Below are 26,743 nucleotides of genomic sequence, written 5' to 3' on the forward strand. Positions count from 1 at the left end.
GCCAGCTGTCTAAGGTGAAAGAAGCTTGATTTAATAACGGCACCAATTTGCCGATCGAGTTTGAAATCACTGTCCAGTTTAAGGCCCAAGTTTGAGACCGTTGATTTCAGATAAGGAGACAGGGGGCCCAAGTCTACAGGATGGAATGTACAAGGGCCACTGGGACCAAACAATATCACCTCTGTCTTCTTTTCGTTGAATTTCAAGAAATTTTGTGCCATCCAGGTTTTGATTTCTTCCAGACAGGACAGGAGTGGCCTTAATGAGAAGGCGTCTTTCTTGCTCAGTGGGACATAGATCTGGCAGTCATCTGCATAGCAGTGGAAGGGAATACCATGTTTCCTTAAGATGTAACCCAATGGGAGCAGATACAGCAAGAACAGCAGAGGCCCCAGAATTGAGCCCTGTGGAACACCACATGACAGGGGAGCAGTGCGTGACTCAGAGCAGCCAAGGCTGACACAAAAGGTCCTGTCAGCTAGATAGGACCTAAACCACTCAAGAGCACAGCCGCCAATGCCCACCAAGTGCTGCAAACGAGTCAGCAGAATACTGTGATCCACTGTATCAAATGCTGCAGTTAAGTCCAATAAGACCAGACACACGTGGTCTCCAGAGTCATTTGCCAGGAGGATGTCATTAGAAACACGTAACAGGGCTGACTCCGTGCTATGCATCGTCTTGAAACCTGACTGGAAGACCTCCAAGATGTTATGTTCATCCAAGAAAAGTTTCAACTGCATGTGCACCACTTTTTCCAGAATTTTGGAAATGAAAGGCAGTTTTGAAATGGGCCTGTAACTTGACAGAACATCTGGATCAAGACCAGGTTTCTTGATCAAGGCTTGGACCACAGCATGTTTAAACTGTTGGGGAACTATACCAGAAGAAAGGCTGCTGTTGATGATATCCAAGACCGATGCACCAATACTTGGGAGAACCTCCTAAAAGAAGCGTGGGGGAAGAGAGTCGCAAGGGGAGCCAGATGGCTTCGTCTGGCGAACTACATCCAAGAAAAAAATATTTCCTATGGATTTTGGGGGTACATATGGCAGTTATGCTTAATTAGCATTAAGATGCGAGGGACCTTGGAAACATTTTTACCTGGATCCAAAACGTTTGAGAAAACCTGCTGTGCTTTGCCTGCAGATACAAATAATACTGCCCCCTGTGGTCATTGCGGACAGAAACTGCTATTGCTCTGATGCGGAAAATGCTGGTTATTTCCCCCGCATCGTCGCACAGTTGACCATCAAACGTAAACAGTCGCGGGAGTACAGTCGAAATCTAACCCTCAGAGGCACTGAGAGACTGCTTCTTTTCAAATGGTTTATTTTGTCGTTTCATTCGCAGTTGTGGCTTTCCTGCGGCTGCCCCACTCCGTCCACTTTCTGGATCTTCGCACCAACATGAGGGCGGTGATTTCAAGTACCTCGGGATTTTATCCCACCACCCATCCGTTTTCCGAACCGCTTTATCCTCACATAGGGTCTGAGCTGGAGCCTATCCCAGCTGTCTTCGGGCAGTAGGCAGGGTACACTCCGAACAGGTTGCCAGCCAATCGCAGGGCACACTTAGATGAACAACCATCCACGCTCACACTCAGACCCAGGGACAATTTGGAGTGATCCATGAACCTGTCATGCATGTTTTTGGAATGTGGGAGGAAACCAAAGTACCCGGAGAAAACCCACACAGGTATGTGGTGAACATGCAAACTGTACACAGAAAGGCCAGAGCTAGAATCGAACCCTCGACCTCTGCACTGTGAGGCCGACGTACTAACAAGCCAAGAACTTGGTATTATCTTTCCTCAATTCCTGCAAGTGTATCGGCTCTGTGTTCAAATGAACAGGACAAGATTTTAGACTGAATACATACACTTTACATACCTGTCAACTCATACGGTTTAGCCATAGTTCATACGGATTTTGTGGTGAATCTTACATATATGGCCCTATCGCACAAATCATACGGATTCTGAAAATTTCCGTTTTTTGAATGAATGTTTTTTTCCCCCCTAACAAGTAGTTCCGTTTGCTTTTGCCCAGAATGGACCTCGTCTACTCGAATGCTTTCATTTCCGGAATAGAACTCTGAACACAGTAATGCCACTTAAGTAGAATGATGATTAGACATTAACCAAACATTGTATTATGGAGATCTACAATAAATATCATTGAACATTTCGTGGGTTTTTTTCCGCAATTATTTTGACATATAAAATGCTTTGGTATGTTATAAGGATTTTTTGCTCTCTATAAGGATTTTTTTGGTAGTTTATACAGGTTGGCGCTCGAAAATGTGACAGGTATGACTTTAGTAAATTGAGACAAGATCATTATTTTTGTGAAGTCATTAAGGTAGAGTCATTTTTAATGCACCACATACTATGTTTGAAACGGTCAATATTAACAGTGTGCATGCACCCAAAACAGTTTAACTTATTCAGTACCAGACGTTTTCAAACCCTTATTTTACCCCAACTCCTGAAAAATAATATATATATAAATTATTAAATAACTGAGCTTGAATGAGTCCAAAAAGATAAATAAAATGTGTTTGGTAATGTTAATATAATTGTACTTTCAAACTCATTGTTGAAGCTTACCCTTCAAAATAAATGGCTTAGATTCACGTGACAACTCTTTCGCGACTTCTTCCTCCTACTTATCCCCATCATTCAAAGCTCGGCTGTGTCCAAATTCACAGGCTGCCTCCTCCGAAGTGCGCCGGAAGCAACGTCATGCGGGCGAAAATGCGACCTTCGTCTCTCTGTCAAGACCTCAACATGGGGTCGTTGGCATCAAGGTGCCACAAGATGGCGCTAAGACTGCGGTGAAGAGACAAGTCGACTTATGTTCTCATGCGCCAGGGCTCTTTGGCTTATAACGTTTCAGAAAGAGCACAAAACAAAGTTTATTTTTTCTTCAAGCATGCGAGAAGAGTTTTTTTTTCTTGAATGAGTACATATTTGAGTAGATCATTGCATATATTGTGTGGTCGTGTGCCGTGAGACTTTTCGTAAAATATTTCGTGTAGAGTTTGTATGTGAAAACTGACACAAGAATGGCTGGGTTTCTTGGAGGTACTCCACCTTCCTCTCACAAGTGACGGCGTGCCACTTCTCTTATGGGCCATCATCACAGAGGGGGGGGGGGGGCATAGGCTCGCATAGATCTCTTCAAGACGCTTGGAATATGGCTTTTCATGCGCTTGTTTGTCAGCCTTCCCTGACTGCTTTAATTACAGGCCCGAGGCTGCACTTTGAGCTCCTGCGTCCATTTCTCACCACACACGCACACACACCCACACAAGTACACGCGTACACACGAGCGCGCGCGCGCGCGCGGGCGCCAGTCACAGAGGCCAGCCAGTGTGCGTCACCACGCGCTGCTTTGGGAGGACTTCGTTGGTTCACTTGTGCAGGAGCTGAGAGGATGCGGGACGGCGTTTTTGCTGCTGCCTCCCGGGACCATGCGCGATCTCCGTTATATCCTCGCGGCGTGGAAACACCATGGCTGTTGATGGTAATAACCTTGCTTTCTTAATCCAGAGATTGAAAGTTTTAAGCATGGTTTGTTTGAAGGAACTTCTGGTTGGTGAGTAAGTTCACTCCTCTGTATTTTTCACACATATTGAGAAATTGACACGAAACACGACCTTGACCTTGTCATTAAAAACAATGATAAACATGTTGGAGAAGTTGCTGCACGTCGAGGGTATTTGTTTGGTTTAAATTCTTCGACACAGCAGAACACTTTGAGGTTTCACCATCTTAATTTAAAACCCTCTAGTTATGGCACTGCGCTTAGAAATGGGTGCGGCAAGTACGCTGTTGTTGTTTTTCTTAGTCTGAAACGTTACAATATGTGTCCGGCATTTAATGGGTTTATCAGTGAGTTCGCTCATTATGAAGATAGAGGTATATTGTGCAACCGAGGACCAGCCCAGTTTCTGTTCAACTTTTGTAGATTGTCATGTTTTCTGTCTTTTGTGCTATGTACACTGTTTTACATCAAGTCTACATTTTTATTTTACAGATTGCATGTTAGTTTTTGTGCTTCTAGTCCCATTAAAGCTGAACTAAAGCAAGAGCATTTGGACATCTGTTCCAAATGATCATCATCTTTTTCATGCCAGCATGAAGGAAACGTTGAAGTACAGAATCACAAACAGTTCCGATTTTATGGCACTGGTGTCCAAACTATGCCGCAGGGGGCCTTTGTGGCCCACTGGCTGTTTTTAGTGGTCCACAGCACACTGTAAAAATCAAACACATATGTATTTAGACTAAAACAGTTGGAACAACTTTAAAATACAAACGATGGACATTTATGGCAGCAATTGTCGTTAGCACAACAAAGCAAGCAAGTTGTTTGCTTCAATACAATTTGCTGAATTGCTTTTACTTTTACTGGTTAATGGCGACTGTTTGCTCTGCTTTCTGCACTTAAAAATCCAAAAAAGAGGGGAAAATAAATCCTAAACTGTCACACGTATCGAAAGGGATGACTGTATACCATGGCAGATACTGTAAAACAACATGATATAATTGCTTAGGATACTGTATCTTCACTTATGCTGATGGACTGAATTAGGCGTGTTTCCTAAATTAAAGTATAAGCTGCATTAAAAAAAAAATTACGGATGTAGTCCTCAAAGAAAAAAGTCTGTACATCCCTGTATTATAACATGGCACCAGTCCCTCCAGGTAGACAGGCACGTCCTCTTTACAAATTCTTTTTAGTCAATTCAAGATGTTATCCACAAACATGTCTGCAAGCTGTTCTCCAAACGCTGAAAGTAAGCTTCCTTCAAATCTGCTCCATCAATTAGTAGGATTGCTGTCTGTGCCAAAAAGTACCGTATGTTAACTGTATTTCCACACTTTCTGTAATTAGCCGATGTTGCTCAACCGCCGGCTTTGACGTCTGCCACCACGGCCTGCGTTGAGAAACTTCAACATTTATTCACCGCTCTGCAAAGTTGCAATAGTACTGAGCCCAATTTCTTGACAACTCTGATCAATACAAACGCTGCCTCGTGGCCGCTTTGTTGTTTTTGTCAAAGCAAGTCGCTCTCAATGACATCACTACAAAACGACGGGCTGTTTGTCGAAAGCGTGCCGTCCCGCACTTATTGTCCTTCATGGTATTTTCTCTCTGCAGCGGCGTCTAGTTTTAGTTTCTGCCGGCCAGCCGTGGAATACAGAGACCTGCCCGAAGACTTTAAAGAGCGGCTAAGAGCGTGTACGGGTGGCAACCTGACCTGGCACGACGGCCGAGGCCAAAAGGCGGCGGGAGGCCGGGCGGTTAAATTGCTGCAGCGGCCCGGCGCAGACGCCTCCCAGGTAAACTGGCATCTTGATGTACCGCTTTGTGTTGTTCCATGACCATACTCATTACTTAATACACTCGCATCGCAAATCGGCATTCCCTGTTAAACCGAATAGAAATTACGTTTGAACCATTTTGAAAAAATAATCTCATTGCGTTTTTTCCCCCCTCCATATTGCCATTGCGATTTAATATTCGATTATATTACATCCTTTTCACATGGATTTAAAAAAATACAACTAAGCAATAAATTAACCTGTATTACAATAAGTAATATCTGATTTATATGACATAAATGTTTTTGTTTTATGGGTTTATTTTAATTAGAGTTATTGACACACTAAACATTCAAGACTTTCAGATGTAGCGTACACAAAGTTAATAAATCAGAAGTCAGATTAAGACAATAATGCAAACACATTTGTGTCTTTATCACTTCGACTTTTCATGATAAAACACTGGGATGCAAACATGTGAACTGCATTTCTTCAGCACGCTACATGTGACGGGCCACAACAGAGTGCGGCAGTTTGCTGTCGTTTCAATACGTTGCTCACACTCAAGTGGATTACAGATGTTCTTTTACTGTGTAGCAGTGTTACTGCTACACAGTATGGCGGGAGCAATGGTGAAGCCGCATTCAGTCTCGGATAATTATCACTCTGCATTCCTCGTGGCTCTGATTGACGCAAACAAAATGTTATATCTACTCTTAAAAAAAAAAAAGAACACATTGCAAGCAGTAGAGACGTGACTTTGTAATACCATGAATGGCGGCCGCGGTCAACTGCACATACTATTACAATCGAATAAATGAAAATTAACGACATGAACAACAAGATACAGAAAAATTGACAAGAAATAAATATTACATATTAACATGCATATTAAATACAACACAGTGCAGAGTTCTTGTGAACAAATGCGGCCCTGGCCTTCCTGTGTAGAGTTTGCATGTTCTTCCCATGCCTGCGTGGGTTTTCTCCGGGTGCTCCGGTTTCCTCCCACGTTCAAAAAACATGCATGGCAGGCTGATTGAACACACTAAATTGTCCCTAGGTGTGAGTGTGAGCGTGCATGGTTGTTCGTCTCTGTGTGCCCTGCGATTGGCTGGCAACCGGTTCAGGGTGTCCCCTGCCTACTGCCCGAAGACAGTTGGGATAAACTCCAGCACCACATGCGACACTTGTGTGGAAGAAGCGGATCGGAAAATTGATTCTTTTGTGTGTGTGTGTGGGGGGGGGGGGTGGCTTTAAAATAACATTGTACTTTTAATTTTGTAAAGTCGATTGAGTGACTGTACCTTGGATATTGAAACATGCTATATAGCTGCCGCAAAGTGGTCTTGATATCACTTTCTGTTCATTATTCTCTTCACTAAATCTTAAAAGATGCACTTTGACTGACATGTTTCATATTTATAATATTAAATCCATGTTGAGTTTATATGAGTTCTAGACTGCAGCACAAATTGATTTTTCCCCTCTTAACTGAACTCCTTTAGACTCATGTTTGCAGGTGTTGCTCCATTGTTGCTCTCTCTCCTCATGTGTCATCTTTCCTCAATCGACATGGATGGAAGGGTTATTTGTTTGTGAACAACAATAATTGTAATTATTGTTGTTATTATCCACTGGTGACAACCATAATGGAATGAGCTCAGCTCCTGTTTTTAGAGTGTTCACTCTAAAAATGGCTTCATCTTTATTTCAACAGCCAGGACCTTCACATACACTGCAGACCCCTTGACAAACTATTACTGTATTAATAGCATCGGACTTTTTGCTATTAGCTGGGCCAGGGCCATAGCGAGCTAGTTGCTCTTAGCAGCAGTGATGAAAATTTATTTTCTTCAAAATACTTCTTACATCAATGATTCTTTAAATTCACCAAAATGAACTGATAAAATCCATTCTATGTTTTCCATGGAAGACAAGGGGAAATTGGGATAAGAATTGCAAGAAAATTGGAAAATACCCAAAAGTCTAATTGCCCATGCATGATTTTGGGGGACTTAAGACTTCTCGAGAGGCTTCATCACCCGTAAAGTAATAATAATAATACATTTTATTTATAAGCGCCTTTCAAGACACCCAAGGACGCTTTACAATAACAAAAAACACAAAACAATACGGGTTGAGCAGCGGCAGCCAAAACGCGCCAGCGTTCACTGAACCCGGAAGTCAGAAAGAAACCACAAGGGAGGGGGAGAAAAAAAAACACGCTTGAACTACCCTCATTTTGAGGATAATTTGAGTTAGGCAAAAAACTCCTGCACAAGTAGGCCTTTTACCCCTAATATGTATGTTCTCTAGACTGAGTGGCTGTTGCAGATGACAATGGACCGAGGTGGAATGATTCAGAACATATTTAGTAATTCTGTCTGGTGTGGCTTCACATCTTGGAGAGAAATGAGATTGAATGAATATACTGTCAGGCTACAAACCAGGAGAACAAAACTCTAACTAATGTAACAAGCTTTTGTACATTTCTTTAAATGTACAGCGGTATTGTAAGTTTTCGAAAATATTATTGACCCTCCACTGCATTCCTTTGTAAAAGAGCCAAAAGAAAAAAAAATGTTGCCAAATGCATCCACTGGCTATGGTTCGTTACACACGGCCTCTTTGTCAAGACAGAATGGAGGCCATTTTCTCCCCGCGGGCTGATGGGCTGCGTCTCCAAAGTAGCACAGGCTGTGCCTTCCTTCCTTCTGACTTGCTCCACATAGCAGTACAGGCAAGATATTTGGATGATTGTATGCCATTACTGACTGGAGAAAAACCTCACACATAGTCCGTGTCCAGTTAAAATGGACCATCTCATCTCATTATCAGAGGTGACTTTGTTGCCGTTGATAGAGACAAACTGGCTTCATTTGAGCCTGCACTTACTCTTCATGGATCATGCACCTTTATTTGTCTTCTGCCCCTTGAAAGACGTTTCAACAGTCAGATGTGACTTGAGCTGCTGCTGCTGCTGCTGCTGAAGCCGTAAACTGGCTGATAACACATTTATTGGCTCCCTCCAATTCCATTGGATGCACACTTCACATAGTGCAGGGCTGCCAAACTTGTTTTTATTGCAGCTTTGGATGCCCTCAGGAGGACGCTCATCACGTTTAAACTGCATAAATATATAATCACTTGGGGTATAATGGTGTACTGAAAGCCACGGTTCTGTACGTACCTTGGTTTTAAGTTCACAGTTTAGTTCACTTTGGATACAGTGCACAACATACAATACATACTGTTGATGTTTTGTGTAAACAGGTGAACTTAATAATGACGGTTCAAATTAACCATCAATATCTTAATTATTTGTACCAGTACTTTTAGTAAAGTGAAACATCAAGAGTAAAAATAACAATCTGTCCATCCATTATAGTCTTTAGTTTGAGGGGAAAAAAACACTGCAATATACTTCCTTGGCACCTATTACGAGTTTTTATATTAGCCCGGGCTTTTGCAGCCTGTTGGGTGTGTTTCAAAAAGAGCTAAAAAAAAAAACAGGAACAGAGGAGTTTTTTTCAGCCAATAGTTAAGGATAAGATGCACAGAAAAAAGCAAATACAGGTAGTTGGGAGGGAAGAATTTTTTCTTTTATCCTTTTTTAAACACAGACTGGACAGCTAGCATGTGGACCGAGTGCCTCATTGTCTGGCATGAGTGTACACACGTCACAGAGAGAAGGCAGAAGAGTGACTGGGGACAAAACACTGAGGTGACAACCAGCATGTGGACAGGGGTGTCGCACAGGTTTGTTGCTTTAGAGCGCCTCATTGTTGTTTTGTGACGATCCGGTGGGATGGAGTATAGCTAGGCTTTGAGGTATACTTTTCAAACATAGTGATGTGTATGCTTAAGAAAGAGTGTTGAAGTGGCATCCATTTTTCCAGGTCGTAGTAGTGGCATTTGATTGTCAGTTGACACCTGAGCAAGACATGCTTTCAGCAAATTTAGTGAAGAGAATGGCTTGATTTGTCATCATTTTGACGCGCCATTTTTTATTCTGGTGATTTTTATCATTCCACTTTGGCAGGTTCGTTAGCAACATTCTTCTCTGTTGTGTGTCAAATACATAAGGGCTTTTTATTTTCACTTTCTGGGGACCGAAGTCAAATAATGAGACCAGCCACATCTGTCCCAGTGGCCTTGAGTTTGCTGTTGACTGTGTTTTGTGTCGTGCTTCCATACGCAGTATCGTTCCAGTGATAATTACAGCATCTACAACACCAGCCCGACGCAGCCCAGCTTGGTCCGACCCGTGGTGCTGTGGACACAGCAAGACGTTTGCAAATGGCTGAAAAAGCACTGTCCTCACAACTACCTAGCCTACGTGGAGGCCTTCTCGCATCACGCCATCACAGGTACACAATCTGCACCGTTTGAATGCCATTTGGTGCAACCCAAAGTGATTTATAACCACTGGCACGCGGAGGCCGGGCGCTGCTGCGTCTGAATGGCGACAAGCTGAAGAGGATGGGGCTGGTGCAGGAGACGCTAAGGCAGGAGCTTCTCCAGCAAGTTCTTCAGCTGCAGGTTCAGGAGGAAGGACGCAACCTGCAGCTGCTCAGCAGAGGTGAAGGTCCGTTATGACAAATAAGATGATGATGAATTAGATGATGATGAGCGACGCACTTAGTTCTTCATCACTTGGAATTTTATGGCAATCAAACCCAGTGCTCAAACCGTGTTGCTCATTAGAATTCAACAATGAATGACCAATCATCAAGATTAATGACAGAAATAGAGGGCCTCAGAAATAACATTTTGCTTTGTGAATGTCTACGATATCTGATGTAGGTAACTATTTGTGCTGTCAACTATGTGACATTAAGTGATGTTGAACTCTCCCACCATCTTTCTCAGGTTTCTTTGAAAAGAGGTCATAAGCGGACAGCCAGGAATGTGGGCGTTTCAAGTCCTGCTTCAAAGAAAATTTTGTGGGACGTATTTAGTGCAGGTGCACCGTACACAGACAGATGACAACTATCTCTTCTGTTGTGATTTATTCTCATGTGTCTTTGTTATTTTTGTATTTTTATTTGTGTATCAAAACACTGAACAAAATTAAAATACCAACAAAAAATATGCGGCTGTGTATCAAATTCATGATCATTGGCAGTGGGTGGGGAAGTACCGGCAACAAAGTTATTGCACTTTTCCTATTCTGTGCTTGATCTGAGTATTTCATTTTCTGATGACAACTTTTCACTTCACTCCCGATTTGAAACATTTGAAAATTGTATAGTGTACAAGGTACTCCTTATTTTGAGAAAATAGGCCCGTTACTTATTTGAACCTCAAAAGATGACACAACCTAAAAAAGGAATTTGTCTTGATAGAATATGAGAACTTGTAAAGTGGAAGAAAAAAAATCAGCATCAACTTGCAGTAATATGAACGAGGGGGCATGAACAATGATGATGCCATCGATTCAGAGAGGCAAGATATTCCCCATCCATGGACTGATTTAAGATAATTTTTTTAAATGTCATCAGCAATGGTAGGTGGCAAATGCATCTTGTCTTGTGCCAGGCTAGAAAGTATCAGCTTCTGCCATTCAAAAATGATCTGTCTAATCTAAAAATGCATCCAGGTAAGGTGCATTTCCCCCCAGTTGTGAGCATTGGCTAATTTAGCATTTTGTTAAATTCTTGTTGTTTTTGTTTGCTCATGTCATTTCAGTCCTGATCAACCTGGCAGAATGTACCTTCAAACAAAAGCTGTGTCCAAAGCTTTTTCTTTTCAGTATGAGGAAAGAGTTAAACTAGGCAGTTTTGAGTTAGTTAGATTGTAAAGTGTCCATGACTGTTTTGAAAGGCGGTTCTAAATAAAATGTATTATTATTATTATTATTATTATTATTAGTAGTAGTAGTAGTAGTAGTAGTAGTAGTAGTAGTAGTAGTAGTAGTAGTTAGTTAGTTGGTTGGTTGGTTTTCTCGCGTGACAAGTTATCAAAACTGCAACTCTATATAAGATAATTCACTGTGACTATTTCAGTTTGTACATTTCTACAGTAGCAAAGGAGTTCCCCACTCAACTTAACTGTATTTATAGAGCACTTCAAAACAACCATCGCTGTATACAAAGTGCTGTACATTGAGAAAATATCAGACATACAACAATAAATAACACAATAAATAAATAACGAAGAAGTGTGGAAAGCTGAAAATAAGTTGAATCAGTATTTATACTTTTTTTTTTTTACACAAAAATATGCATTTCAACTTGAGTACAGCGTGGGAGTGCTTTTCTACTTCTGCCTCGAGTATAATGGTTATAATTTACGTGGTAGCGGGCACGTACAGCCAAACTTCATTACCCATGATGCCAAAATACGGAAGTCTCCGTCCATCACCGTCGCTATTGTCATCATGGATGGCTTGGAGCGCTCGACGCCGGCTTCGATTTAACATTACCTTGGAAACTGGCGTGCAAGAGACGAAGATGTCTTGCCGGTCGGACAGGTACCCGGCGCGAAAAATACCACTTAGCGTAAAATATCAGTCATTGTCTTTGTTTATTTGTACGCTCGACGCTTGACTGGTGTCTTCGAGTCGTACAATATATCAAGATATTTCCATACGCTCCTTCTCAGACTGGGCTAATTAAAGCCTCTGATATGTGAAATGGGTACTTTTTCAAGATGACAATGAAGCCAACAATTAAACGGCGGAGCTTCGCGCGTGTGATGAAAGTAGGCGAGCCGAAGACGCAATATACATGCGTCACTGTATATATGTAAGTGGGAAAATGGTTAACGGTCGCCTTGATATTGACGATCTCCTAAAATAGAATTGACCTCAATGGCGAGCAATATTGTAATGTCAACAAAGTGATGGCATCGAAACGAGCTTATGAGCAGTGCAAATGCAGGCCAGCGGATGGAAGGAGAGAGAGGTGGAGTCTGAACAGTTGAAATAACCAAGTGCACGGCTCTCAAATATAAACCAAGTAGGTATCACCTCGAAAAATGTATGGCTTTCCAAGTACCACCGCAATGGAATTCAAAATCGAAGCAGAGGTTTTATTCAGAAAAAGTATATTTTAGTAAGCCACTGTAACATGATGCATAGTTTGAACAGTAACACTGCAATTAAATATAGGAGAAGGAAAAAAACAGTTCGATAAACATGACGTGTTTCCCACAGAAATGGGCAATTTACAGAAGTTTGCTGGTCCATCATCATTGCTCCTCTCAGAAATGAAGACCGCTCCACCTGTCTGTTGTCAGTCAGTCAGTCATCCATCCATCCATTTTCCGAACCGCTTGATCCTCACTAGGGTCGCGGGGGGTGCTGGAGCCTATCCCAGCTGTCTTCGGGCAGTAGGCGGGGGACACCCTGAACCGGTTGCCAGCCAATCGCAGGGCACACAGAGACGAACAACCATGCGCGCTCACACTCACACCTGCGGACAATTTAGAGTGTTCAATCAGCCTGCCATGCATGTTTTTGGAATTTGGGAGGAAACCGGAGTACCCGGAGAAAACGCAGACCCGGGGAGAACATGCAAACTCCACACAGGGAGGCCGGAGTTGGAATTGAACCCGGTACCTCTGCACTGTGAAGTCGACGTGCTAACCACTGGACTACCGGGCCTCCCGTCAGTCAGTCAGCTCCCCCCAAAAAACATGTCATAGTCCAACAGATGAAAGATTTAATTTGAATAAAATGATAATTGAGTGCTCTATCTATCTATCTATCTATCTATCTATCTATCTATCTATCTATCTATCTATCTATCTATCTATCTATCTATCTATCTATCTATCTATCTATCTATCTATCTATCTATCTATCTATCTATCTATCTATCTATCTATCTATCACATGGTGATTGCTCAAAGAGCTTTACACTTGCATACATTGCACTTCTTTGCCAATCTATTGAATTGTGGAGCACACTAGTGGCTGTCTGTCGCCATTTAGAATTTATACAATGCCAAAAGGTTTTAAGATAAGATAAGATACCCTTTATTTGTCCCACACTGGGGAAATTTACAGCCTCCAGCAGCAAGAATGTATGTAGCTGCTGGAGAGGCAGCCACTCAGAGGGCGCCATACTCACCCTCACCAAAATCCTCTATCACATTGTTTCCAAATGTATAATCCTGGTGGTTTAAAGTGCATCCCAAATTCCTGTGGAAACCCAAATGAAGTTGCCATTACTATGAATCAATGTTTTTCCTTCGACTCTGTTGTTGTTGTTGAATTCTTATTTCTTTTAGTGGTTGGGAAATAACTTTTGGGCTGGATTGTGCCAAAAGGTTTAACTTTAAAACTACATCGAATCCTGGTGTAAGCCTCAGTGTGGACCCATGTGGCAGATGGGTTTTTTGTTTGTTTGTTTTGTTTTGTTTTTGTTTATGTTATTAAAGTCCTTTTCATATTTTGGAGGGCAGTACCGTATGAAAGGCATAGTGTCATTTACAGGTGCTATTTCTGTATTTGACACATACACCAGGCACATTGTATTATTGCACCCAGGCATGGTAAAACGTACGCTACCTTAAAAAATATGGTAGCATGCATGCACGCAGAAATTGGAGAATATTTCATATTCAGAGGCTGAAAGTCAGAATATGTGAACAATTTTAAGTTGAGCAAGATTTTTAAATGACCAATCCCTTATTAAAATAGGTGTTGATAATTGTTTATTGCACTAATTAATTGAACTCCACACAGTCATTGATTATGTAAGACAGGTTCCTGATTGTGTACATATTCACTTTATGGCAGTGATGCATTGCTGATTATTTTGTGTTCTTGTAGACGTCAGTAAATAAACCAATGGGAATGAATTACCAATCTTTATTTTAAGTGTTTTTTCTTCATTTTGTGGCATATTTAGAGTCCACAAACCCCTTTCAGAGTACTTTTTGAGTACGGGTTAGTGCTTGCAGCATTGTTGTGGCCGTCAAGTTTTCCAGCTTGTGTGGCTCACAAGATCAGTGAACTGTGACAAAGGATCAGCAAAAGACAACTGCCTTTTTGTTACTTCCAGGTGCTTCTATTATTACCAGCCAAGCACCTCGTTGTTGCCAGTCTTTCACTGATCCTCTTAAGTGTGTCACACACACACACACACACACACACACACACATACGTGTTTTGGTGCATTTTCAGGACGTCCGTTTGTTCACCCGACATATGGGTACATGCCTTTCCCGTGGTCCTACAGGCTCCAAAAAAATATGGTAACCATGAAAAAAAATCAGGAAGACAGCCATCTACTCAGATTTTGGCTAGGACGTAATTTTTTTTTGATTTATGACAAAACTACTACATATGAGGACATTGACAGGTTTTTGTGTATTATGGAGACAGTCACCTCAAACACACTACCATTTCATGTTTTTGTGAATTTTGAGCCCCCTGGATACACATCATTTTCAAGTATATATGACTTATGAAGACCAGCTAAGAGTAAAGTGTGTATTTTTAAATTAACTCATGTTACATACCAACAGTATATGTTAGGCACATGTGTCCAATTGTCATGCTCGGGCATGGGAAGAACTCTACAAAGGAAGGAAGCCCAGATTCAAACATTCAAATACCAATTGCTGAACTGTGAGGCGAATGTGCCAAACAGTCGTTACACCCGTCATCCCTCAAATATTCACATTAATAATACAAGATAGTAAAATAAGCTGTGAAGAAGAAGAGACGGTTAAATATGTGGTCAGTCCACTTTCTTATTTTTTAATTGCTGACAAATATGAAATTATGAACACAGAAAACATGCCACCTCCTCTCCATGACACAAAGCACTGCAATAGATGAGGGTTGTTTGAACTGAAGAAGATTATGTCAAAATGTGAATACTGCGATGAAGAATTTTTAATGAATCTGGCGATATATTGTGCCATGTGTGTAGCAACTTCTTTAGCTACCGTTAGACAAAAGCAACTTTTCAAAAAGTATTGAAATTCTTGAAATAGGATGAATTCAAATGTTTTAGGGTTTTTCCGAAATATCACCTCAAACCTAATAAGCCTATCTTTTGTGAGAAGTTTGTATATCGTACGTACGTTTATATACAGCAGGGGTGTCCAAGGTCGGTCCTCAAGGGCCGCTGTCTTTTTGTTTTCCAGCTCTCCCAGGATGTTCTAGTGCTGCATCAGAGCTGACTGATGAACTGATCATCTGAAACAGGTGTGATGCAGCCGGGAGAGCTGGAAAACAGGCACGACGGTGGCCCTCCAGGCCCAGATCGGGACATGCCTGATATACAGTATAATTTACATGTTCATACATTTTCAAGGATTTTCCAAATTGCTCTTGAAGATCATGAAACAACAAACGTGAAACACAGTATTAAACAACAAATATGAAATCCATAATTGACCATCCCACCCTAAATGCACCATTGCTATTGCTTTAGTTAACTTGAACTGAAATGTACCCAGACGTGCTCGCATTTAAATGGACTAGCCATTCATTTCCCTTTTTAATGCAGTTATATCCTGTTGTGGATGTAGTTTTTGATGGACACCCAGCCTCTGTCTTTCAGAGCTGCTGGCTCTGCGTGGAGACAGGACTCCCAGCTCGTTTTACCTGAAACTTTATGGCTTGTTATGAAATCAAACATATGTCGCTCAACAGCCTTCACTTCATCATCTGTCCACGTGCGTCTCTTATTCCCACCTGTAAAAGAAGGCATTATTTATTAAAAATGGAAAAATAAAATAATCAAAATAAGATATTCCAGGAAATAATGAGAATTTTGAAAATTTGAGAATTTTGAGAATTTATCTCTCATTCCATTCATGGTCTCCAGAGGGTTCAGTCAGGTCACTTGGTGTCTGGAACATAACATTACGGTGTCAAAATATTCAGCATTCTTCATTCTGACCAGTTAAGAAATGAATAAACATTAATTATCATTGAACATTGCTCACGGGAGAGTTTGGGATGAATATACCACACTATAGAAAGTTAACACTGTTCAGTTCTGTGGAACAGCAATATGAGGACATTCGAACACAGGCTCTCCAGAGTTAGGTTAAGACAAAAGTCATGTCACCTGAAACACACTCAGGTTTTTCAGGTCTAAAGAAATATGAGGACATGACGACTGAAATCATGGAGAGTCCATGTTTCTGATTTATAACTTCTCCTGTGTTTGTCAAAGAAAGCTGAAAACTCAAACCTAGTATATCATGATAAGAAGTAGTAACCTGTTGTAAGAATGAAGTGGATCTCTCACTCCATTCATGGTCTCCAGAGGGTTCAGTCAGGTCACTTGGTGTCTGCAACATAACATTACGGTGTCAAAATATTCAGCATTCTTCATTCTGACCAGTTAAGAAATGAATAAACATTAATTATCATTGAACATTGCTCACGGGAGAGTTTGGGATGAATATACCACACTATAGAAAGTTAACACTGTTCAGTTCTGTGGAACAGCAATATGGGGACATTCGAACACAGGCTCTCCAGAGTTAGGTTAAGGCAAAAGTCATGTCACCTGAAACACACTCAGGTTTTTCAGGTCTAAAGAAATATGAGGACATGACGACTGAAATCATGGAGAGTCCATGTTTCTGATTTATAACTTCTCCTGTGTTTGTCAAAGAAAGCTGAAAACTCAAACCTAGTATATCATGATAAGAAGTAGTAACCTGTTGTAAGGATGAAGTGGATCTCTCACTCCATTCTTGGTCTCCAGAGGGTTCAGTCAGGTACCTTTCACTTGGTGTCTGCAACATAACAACATTACGGTGTCAAAATATTCAGCATTCTTCATTCTGACCAGTTAAGAAATGAAAAAAACATTATTTCTCATTGAACATTGCTCACAGGAGAATTTGGGAATAATGTACCACACTATAGAAAGTTAACACTGTTCAGCTCTGAGTAACAGCAATATGGGGACATTCGAACACAGGCTCTCCAGAGTTAAGTTAAGACAAAAGTCATGTCACCTGAAACACACTCAGGTTTTTCAGGTCTAAAGAAATATGAGGACATGACGACTGAAATCATGGAGAGTCCATGTTTCTGATTTATAACTTCTCCTTGGTTTGTCAAAGAAAGCTGAAAACTCAAACCTAGTATATCATGATAAGAAGTAGTAACCTGTTGTAAGGATGAAGTGGATCTCTCACTCCATTCTTGGTTTCCAGAGGGTTCAGTCAGGTACCTGTCACTTGATGTCTGCAACATAACAACATTAGGGTGTCAAAAGTTTCAGCATTCTTCATTCTGACCAGTTAAGAAATGAATAAACATTATTTCTCATTGAACATTGCTCACAGGAGAGTTTGGGAGTAATGTACCACACTATAGAAAGTTAACACTGTTCTGCTCTGTGGAACAGCAATATGGGGACATTCGAACACAGGCTCTCCAGAGTTAGGTTAAGACAAAAGTCATGTCACCTGAAACACACTCAGGTTTTTCAGGTCTAAAGAAATATGAGGACATGACGACTGAAATCATGGAGAGTCCATGTTTCTGATTTCTAATTTCTCCTGTGTTTGTCAAAGAAAGCTGAAAACTCAAACCTAGTATATCATAAGAAGTAGTAACCTGTTGTAAGAATGAAGTGGATCTCTCACTCCATTCATGGTCTCCAGAGGGTTCAGTCAGGTCACTTGGTGTCTGCAACATAACATTACGGTGTCAAAATATTCAGCATTCTTCATTCTGACCAGTTAAGAAATGAATAAACATTAATTATCATTGAACATTGCTCACGGGAGAGTTTGGGATGAATATACCACACTATAGAAAGTTAACACTGTTCAGTTCTGTGGAACAGCAATATGGGGACATTCGAACACAGGCTCTCCAGAGTTAGGTTAAGGCAAAAGTCATGTCACCTGAAACACACTCAGGTTTTTCAGGTCTAAAGAAATATGAGGACATGACGACTGAAATCATGGAGAGTCCATGTTTCTGATTTATAACTTCTCCTGTGTTTGTCAAAGAACATTGAAAATTCAAACCTAGTATATCATGATAAGAAGTAGTAACCTGTTGTGAGGATGAAGTGGATCTCTCACTCCATTCTTGGTTTCCAGAGGGTTCAGTCAGGTACCTGTCACTTGATGTCTGCAACATAACATTAGGGTGTCAAAAGTTTCAGCATTCTTCATTCTGACCAGTTAAGAAATGAATAAACATTATTTCTCATTGAACATTGCTCACAAGAGAGTTTGGGAGTAATGTACCACACTATAGAAAGTTAACACTGTTCTGCTCTGTGGAACAGCAATATGGGGACATTCGAACACAGGCTCTCCAGAGTTAGGTTAAGACAAAAGTCATGTCACCTGAAACACACTCAGGTTTTTCAGGTCTAAAGAAATATGAGGACATGACGACTGAAATCATGGAGAGTCCATGTTTCTGATTTATAACTTCTCCTGTGTTTGTCAAAGAAAGCTGAAAACTCAAACCTAGTATATCATAAGAAGTAGTAACCTGTTGTAAGAATGAAGTGGATCTCTCACTCCATTCATGGTCTCCAGAGGGTTCAGTCAGGTCACTTGGTGTCTGCAACATAACATTACGGTGTCAAAATATTCAGCATTCTTCATTCTGACCAGTTAAGAAATGAATAAACATTAATTATCATTGAACATTGCTCACGGGAGAGTTTGGGATGAATATACCACACTATAGAAAGTTAACACTGTTCAGTTCTGTGGAACAGCAATATGGGGACATTCGAACACAGGCTCTCCAGAGTTAGGTTAAGGCAAAAGTCATGTCACCTGAAACACACTCAGGTTTTTCAGGTCTAAAGAAATATGAGGACATGACGACTGAAATCATGGAGAGTCCATGTTTCTGATTTATAACTTCTCCTGTGTTTGGCAAAGAACATTGAAAATTCAAACCTAGTATATCATGATAAGAAGTAGTAACCTGTTGTAAGGATGAAGTGGATCTCTCACTCCATTCTTGGTTTCCAGAGGGTTCAGTCAGGTACCTGTCACTTGATGTCTGCAACATAACAACATTAGGGTGTCAAAAGTTTCAGCATTCTTCATTCTGACCAGTTAAGAAATGAATAAACATTATTTCTCATTGAACATTGCTCACAGGAGAGTTTGGGAGTAATGTACCACACTATAGAAAGTTAACACTGTTCTGCTCTGTGGAACAGCAATATGGGGACATTCGAACACAGGCTCTCCAGAGTTAGGTTAAGACAAAAGTCATGTCACCTGAAACACACTCAGGTTTTTCAGGTCTAAAGAAATATGAGGACATGACGACTGAAATCATGGAGAGTCCATGTTTCTGATTTATAACTTCTCCTGTGTTTGTCAAAGAAAGCTGAAAACTCAAACCTAGTATATCATGATAAGAAGTAGTAACCTGTTGTAAGAATGAAGTGGATCTCTCACTCCATTCTTGGTTTCCAGAGGGTTCAGTCAGGTACCTGTCACTTGATGTCTGCAACATAACAACATTACAGTGTCAAAAGTTTCAGCATTCTTCATTCAGACCAGTTAAGAAATGAATAAACATTATTTCTCATTGAACATTGCTCACAGGAGAGTTTGGGAGTAATGTACCACACTATAGAAAGTTAACACTGTTCAGCTCTGAGTAACAGCAATATGGGGACATTCGAACACAGGCTCTCCAGAGTTAAGTTAAGACAAAAGTCATGTCACCTGAAACACACTCAGGTTTTTCAGGTCTAAAGAAATATGAGGACATGACGACTGAAATCATGGAGAGTCCATGTTTCTGATTTATAACTTCTCCTTGGTTTGTCAAAGAAAGCTGAAAACTCAAACCTAGTATATCATGATAAGAAGTAGTAACCTGTTGTAAGGATGAAGTGGATCTCTCACTCCATTCTTGGTTTCCAGAGGGTTCAGTCAGGTACCTGTCACTTGATGTCTGCAACATAACAACATTAGGGTGTCAAAAGTTTCAGCATTCTTCATTCTGACCAGTTAAGAAATGAATAAACATTATTTCTCATTGAACATTGCTCACAGGAGAGTTTGGGAGTAATGTACCACACTATAGAAAGTTAACACTGTTCTGCTCTGTGGAACAGCAATATGGGGACATTCGAACACAGGCTCTCCAGAGTTAGGTTAAGACAAAAGTCATGTCACCTGAAACACACTCAGGTTTTTCAGGTCTAAAGAAATATGAGGACATGACGACTGAAATCATGGAGAGTCCATGTTTCTGATTTCTAATTTCTCCTGTGTTTGTCAAAGAAAGCTGAAAACTCAAACCTAGTATATCATAAGAAGTAGTAACCTGTTGTAAGAATGAAGTGGATCTCTCACTCCATTCATGGTCTCCAGAGGGTTCAGTCAGGTCACTTGGTGTCTGCAACATAACATTACGGTGTCAAAATATTCAGCATTCTTCATTCTGACCAGTTAAGAAATGAATAAACATTAATTATCATTGAACATTGCTCACGGGAGAGTTTGGGATGAATATACCACACTATAGAAAGTTAACACTGTTCAGTTCTGTGGAACAGCAATATGGGGACATTCGAACACAGGCTCTCCAGAGTTAGGTTAAGGCAAAAGTCATGTCACCTGAAACACACTCAGGTTTTTCAGGTCTAAAGAAATATGAGGACATGACGACTGAAATCATGGAGAGTCCATGTTTCTGATTTATAACTTCTCCTGTGTTTGTCAAAGAACATTGAAAATTCAAACCTAGTATATCATGATAAGAAGTAGTAACCTGTTGTGAGGATGAAGTGGATCTCTCACTCCATTCTTGGTTTCCAGAGGGTTCAGTCAGGTACCTGTCACTTGATGTCTGCAACATAACATTAGGGTGTCAAAAGTTTCAGCATTCTTCATTCTGACCAGTTAAGAAATGAATAAACATTATTTCTCATTGAACATTGCTCACAGGAGAGTTTGGGAGTAATGTACCACACTATAGAAAGTTAACACTGTTCTGCTCTGTGGAACAGCAATATGGGGACATTCGAACACAGGCTCTCCAGAGTTAGGTTAAGACAAAAGTCATGTCACCTGAAACACACTCAGGTTTTTCAGGTCTAAAGAAATATGAGGACATGACGACTGAAATCATGGAGAGTCCATGTTTCTGATTTATAACTTCTCCTGTGTTTGTCAAAGAAAGCTGAAAACTCAAACCTAGTATATCATAAGAAGTAGTAACCTGTTGTAAGAATGAAGTGGATCTCTCACTCCATTCATGGTCTCCAGAGGGTTCAGTCAGGTCACTTGGTGTCTGCAACATAACATTACGGTGTCAAAATATTCAGCATTCTTCATTCTGACCAGTTAAGAAATGAATAAACATTAATTATCATTGAACATTGCTCACGGGAGAGTTTGGGATGAATATACCACACTATAGAAAGTTAACACTGTTCAGTTCTGTGGAACAGCAATATGGGGACATTCGAACACAGGCTCTCCAGAGTTAGGTTAAGGCAAAAGTCATGTCACCTGAAACACACTCAGGTTTTTCAGGTCTAAAGAAATATGAGGACATGACGACTGAAATCATGGAGAGTCCATGTTTCTGATTTATAACTTCTCCTGTGTTTGGCAAAGAACATTGAAAATTCAAACCTAGTATATCATGATAAGAAGTAGTAACCTGTTGTAAGGATGAAGTGGATCTCTCACTCCATTCTTGGTTTCCAGAGGGTTCAGTCAGGTACCTGTCACTTGATGTCTGCAACATAACAACATTAGGGTGTCAAAAGTTTCAGCATTCTTCATTCTGACCAGTTAAGAAATGAATAAACATTATTTCTCATTGAACATTGCTCACAGGAGAGTTTGGGAGTCATGTACCACACTATAGAAAGTTAACACTGTTCTGCTCTGTGGAACAGCAATATGGGGACATTCGAACACAGGCTCTCCAGAGTTAGGTTAAGACAAAAGTCATGTCACCTGAAACACACTCAGGTTTTTCAGGTCTAAAGAAATATGAGGACATGACGACTGAAATCATGGAGAGTCCATGTTTCTGATTTCTAATTTCTCCTGTGTTTGTCAAAGAAAGCTGAAAACTCAAACCTAGTATATCATAAGAAGTAGTAACCTGTTGTAAGAATGAAGTGGATCTCTCACTCCATTCATGGTCTCCAGAGGGTTCAGTCAGGTCACTTGGTGTCTGCAACATAACATTACGGTGTCAAAATATTCAGCATTCTTCATTCTGACCAGTTAAGAAATGAATAAACATTAATTATCATTGAACATTGCTCACGGGAGAGTTTGGGATGAATATACCACACTATAGAAAGTTAACACTGTTCAGTTCTGTGGAACAGCAATATGGGGACATTCGAACACAGGCTCTCCAGAGTTAGGTTAAGGCAAAAGTCATGTCACCTGAAACACACTCAGGTTTTTCAGGTCTAAAGAAATATGAGGACATGACGACTGAAATCATGGAGAGTCCATGTTTCTGATTTATAACTTCTCCTGTGTTTGTCAAAGAACATTGAAAATTCAAACCTAGTATATCATGATAAGAAGTAGTAACCTGTTGTGAGGATGAAGTGGATCTCTCACTCCATTCTTGGTTTCCAGAGGGTTCAGTCAGGTACCTGTCACTTGATGTCTGCAACATAACATTAGGGTGTCAAAAGTTTCAGCATTCTTCATTCTGACCAGTTAAGAAATGAATAAACATTATTTCTCATTGAACATTGCTCACAGGAGAGTTTGGGAGTAATGTACCACACTATAGAAAGTTAACACTGTTCAGCTCTGAGTAACAGCAATATGGGGACATTCGAACACAGGCTCTCCAGAGTTAAGTTAAGACAAAAGTCATGTCACCTGAAACACACTCAGGTTTTTCAGGTCTAAAGAAATATGAGGACATGACGACTGAAATCATGGAGAGTCCATGTTTCTGATTTATAACTTCTCCTGTGTTTGTCAAAGAAAGCTGAAAACTCAAACCTAGTATATCATGATAAGAAGTAGTAACCTGTTGTAAGAATGAAGTGGATCTCTCACTCCATTCTTGGTTTCCAGAGGGTTCAGTCAGGTACCTGTCACTTGATGTCTGCAACATAACAACATTACAGTGTCAAAAGTTTCAGCATTCTTCATTCAGACCAGTTAAGAAATGAATAAACATTATTTCTCATTGAACATTGCTCACAGGAGAGTTTGGGAGTAATGTACCACACTATAGAAAGTTAACACTGTTCTGCTCTGTGGAACAGCAATATGGGGACATTCGAACACAGGCTCTCCAGAGTTAGGTTAAGACAAAAGTCATGTCACCTGAAACACACTCAGGTTTTTCAGGTCTAAAGAAATATGAGGACATGACGACTGAAATCATGGAGAGTCCATGTTTCTGATTTATAACTTCTCCTGTGTTTGTCAAAGAACATTGAAAATTCAAACCTAGTATATCATGATAAAAAGTAGTAACCTGTTGTAAGGATGAAGTGGATCTCTCACTCCATTCTTGGTCTCCAGAGGGTTCAGTCAGGTACCTTTCACTTGGTGTCTGCAACATAACAACATTACGGTGTCAAAATATTCAGCATTCTTCATTCTGACCAGTTAAGAAATGAAAAAAACATTATTTCTCATTGAACATTGCTCACAGGAGAGTTTGGGAATAATGTACCACACTATAGAAAGTTAACACTGTTCAGCTCTGAGTAACAGCAATATGGGGACATTCGAACACAGGCTCTCCAGAGTTAAGTTAAGACAAAAGTCATGTCACCTGAAACACACTCAGGTTTTTCAGGTCTAAAGAAATATGAGGACATGACGACTGAAATCATGGAGAGTCCATGTTTCTGATTTATAACTTCTCCTTGGTTTGTCAAAGAAAGCTGAAAACTCAAACCTAGTATATCATGATAAGAAGTAGTAACCTGTTGTAAGGATGAAGTGGATCTCTCACTCTATTCTTGGTTTCCAGAGGGTTCAGTAAGGTACCTGTCACTTGATGTCTGCAACATAACAACATTACGGTGTCAAAAGTTTCAGCATTCTTCATTCTGACCAGTTAAGAAATGAATAAATATTAATTATTATTGAACATTGCTCACGGGAGGGTTTGGGATGAATATACCACACAATAGAAAGTTAACACTGTTCAGTTCTGTGGAACAGCAATATGGGGACATTCGAACACAGGCTCTCCAGAGTTAGGTTAAGACAAAAGTCATGTCACCTGAAACACACTCAGGTTTTTCAGGTCTAAAGAAATATGAGGACATGACGACTGAAATCATGGAGAGTCTATGTTTCTGATTTAGAACTTCTCCTGTGTTTGTCAAAGAAAGCTGAAAACTCAAACCTAGTATATCATGATAAGAAGTAGTAACCTGTTGTAAGAATGAAGTGGATCTCTCACTCCATTCATGGTCTCCAGAGGGTTCAGTCAGGTCACTTGGTGTCTGCAACATAACATTACGGTGTCAAAATATTCAGCATTCTTCATTCTGACCAGTTACCTTTCACTTGGTGTCTGCAACATAAATAAGATATTCCTAGTTCTACATGGCAATACAATATTCTCAATAATTGAATGATAATGGCTGCTAAACATTTTCTTCAAAAGTACTTCAATTATTTTTGCTCCAATATGATCAATGGCATAAAAAAAACATGCTGTTTATTGTGACATTTTTGGGGTAAATACAATGTACGAATAAAATCTGTCACTGTGACAGGCTTTGGTTGCAGCTCTTGTCATGTGCTTGCGGTAGCCATAAGAATTAGATAGCAGGTAGATTGATAGCATACCTTTATAATCATTGATCCACTGGGCTTTCAAACAAGGCTTGTTGACTCCAGATAAAAGGAGCAGCCTCAGATTCAGGGCTCAGTCTGGTTCTTCTTTGTGAGATTATCACCACCAGTAAACATCTACAATGGAAAGTGAGAAGAAGTCAGCCAGACAAGCAAGCACAATATTGTGGCAGCACTTATTTTGGCTCAGAAAGTACTGAGCCAAAGGAATATTATTTTCTTCCTCAAAAATACAAAAATTCAATTCATCAAACATTTGCTGGTCAGACTAATAGATTCGGGCAAACCATTTGTCAGGCAGATAACAATGTAAAATTAAAATAGAGTAACACAATATTGTCTTGACCAAATGTACCAACAAAGCTGAATTCTGCTATAATTTCATTGCAAACGTTTGTTTGTTTTTTCATTGAAACGGTGTACAATTGAATCAGCACAAGAATAAACAGTGTAAATACACCGGGCTTAGCGTAAATGCTAGAAGTGCCTGGCCCACTTTCATTAGGCTACCTGTACTAACTAATTTAAATTAACTGCAATCGAATAAAACAAATACTGCACTGAAATAAACATATGGCACCAAAACCAAGTTCCACAGACTGTGTTGTTAAATATTTAGAAAAGTTTTCCAGAACCTTGCCTGCAGGACATGTCCACATTACTTTTACTGGAAGCTTATTAGCATGCTAACGATCGAGCTAGCTAGCTAGCTAGCTAGCTAGCTGTCTTATTGAATGATATTACCTTTGGTGGGCACTGTTAAACACGGTTATATTAAACAACTTCTATGTTACGGTAAGATAAACGAAAAGGAATTGCTTACCCGATGGTCATCCATGCGTGGTCGTGTTTGAGAGTAGGATTGTCTGGCTGCTTCACATGTTGGATTTTGTGTCACTGCTAATTGATGTGACTTATCAGGACGAGGGCGGGGAAAATGTGTGAGTCAGTCCGAAAAAGATGACATTTGAGGTCCTGCACAATGACGTCACTGAAAGTGTGTTAAAAGTGTGTTAAGTACCGAAGTTGGCCACTAGTTTTCCAAATGAAAAGTGAGTCGAAAGTTAAACACACTTAAACACACAATTTCTGAAAATTGTGCTCTTTCAGGACATCACTTATTTTTGGTGTGGGAGTATCCTCGTGAGCTCTAGAGTAGTGTAGACTGCGTGGAAATATGAGGACGCGAAAAATGTCCTCATTTTTCCACAGGTCCTCATTGTGAAGGTGTGTTATCATAAAATTGTCCTGAGATGTCATGAATACAAACGCACGCACACGCACGTACAAAATCTTATGCCAGAGAGTAGCGAGGACACGTGGGAACTGACAGACCTAAAGTCGGAGGCACGTAAGCCGGGTTAGCTTCTGGAAGAGTCCAAATCAAAGCTGACTCCATTATGACTTTCCTAGATTTTCTAGTTTACAAGTTTTGTTTTGAAGAGGGTTCGGTACTGTTATTCTGAAGTAGTTGCCGTGGAGACAGACCCGATGGGGAGTAACAAGTTATCAACCGGGGCAAATGGAAGCCTGCAGGATTGTAGTGGAGCCAGAATCTCAGGCTGTTGGTCCCTGAGGACTCACTCCAGGTAAGAACTGTCTCTGCTCCTGTTTTCTGCGGCTCAGGCAGGATTCCATTTGTTTTTTGTTTGC

The 26,743-nt window shown here is 40.4% G+C and overlaps 2 protein-coding genes and 1 long non-coding RNA gene across 8 annotated transcripts in view; 2 read left to right on the forward strand and 1 right to left on the reverse strand.

The window, feature by feature from the left end:
- The first annotated feature begins 3,327 nt into the window (after nucleotides 1–3,327).
- On the forward strand, nucleotides 3,328–10,434 carry samd10a (sterile alpha motif domain containing 10a). 2 transcript variants are annotated; one of them, XM_052058228.1, is made up of 5 exons: nucleotides 3,328–3,530; nucleotides 5,172–5,353; nucleotides 9,540–9,708; nucleotides 9,780–9,920; nucleotides 10,211–10,434. In XM_052058228.1, exons 1-5 carry the CDS (start codon nucleotides 3,518–3,520, stop codon nucleotides 10,231–10,233), a joined length of 528 nt encoding a protein of 175 aa, XP_051914188.1. In that variant the 5' UTR covers nucleotides 3,328–3,517; the 3' UTR covers nucleotides 10,234–10,434. The 2 variants fall into 2 exon arrangements, with proteins under 2 accessions (XP_051914188.1, XP_051914187.1); XM_052058227.1 differs by having other exon boundaries at nucleotides 3,331–3,530; nucleotides 9,780–9,926.
- Nucleotides 10,435–11,669: 1,235 nt separating this feature from the next.
- LOC127595962 (uridine-cytidine kinase-like 1) overlaps nucleotides 11,670–26,743 on the forward strand; it is a 33,951-nt gene continuing 18,877 nt past the window's right edge. Inside the window, exon 1 of one of the 3 annotated variants that reach the window (XM_052058057.1) lies at nucleotides 11,670–11,813. In XM_052058057.1, coding sequence (XP_051914017.1) covers nucleotides 11,671–11,813 — 143 coding nt within the window. In that variant the 5' untranslated portion in view covers nucleotide 11,670. Of the gene's footprint in view, nucleotides 11,814–26,372; nucleotides 26,680–26,743 lie in introns of those variants that run through there. The other 2 variants (XM_052058056.1, XM_052058058.1) reach the window with 2 other exon arrangements.
- LOC127596086 (uncharacterized) lies at nucleotides 15,029–24,686 on the reverse strand. 3 transcript variants are annotated; one of them, XR_007961370.1, is made up of 4 exons: nucleotides 24,664–24,686; nucleotides 23,751–23,828; nucleotides 16,979–17,056; nucleotides 15,029–16,156 (listed from the first exon to the last, which is right to left on the reverse strand). It is a non-coding gene; the product is annotated as an uncharacterized LOC127596086 (long non-coding RNA). The 3 variants fall into 3 exon arrangements; XR_007961371.1 differs by lacking the exon at nucleotides 24,664–24,686 and adding an exon at nucleotides 24,208–24,278; XR_007961372.1 differs by lacking the exon at nucleotides 15,029–16,156 and adding an exon at nucleotides 16,592–16,603.

This window comes from Hippocampus zosterae, chromosome 2 (assembly GCF_025434085.1).
Source record: "Hippocampus zosterae strain Florida chromosome 2, ASM2543408v3, whole genome shotgun sequence".
In the NCBI taxonomy this organism is placed as follows: Eukaryota; Metazoa; Chordata; class Actinopteri; order Syngnathiformes; family Syngnathidae; genus Hippocampus; species Hippocampus zosterae.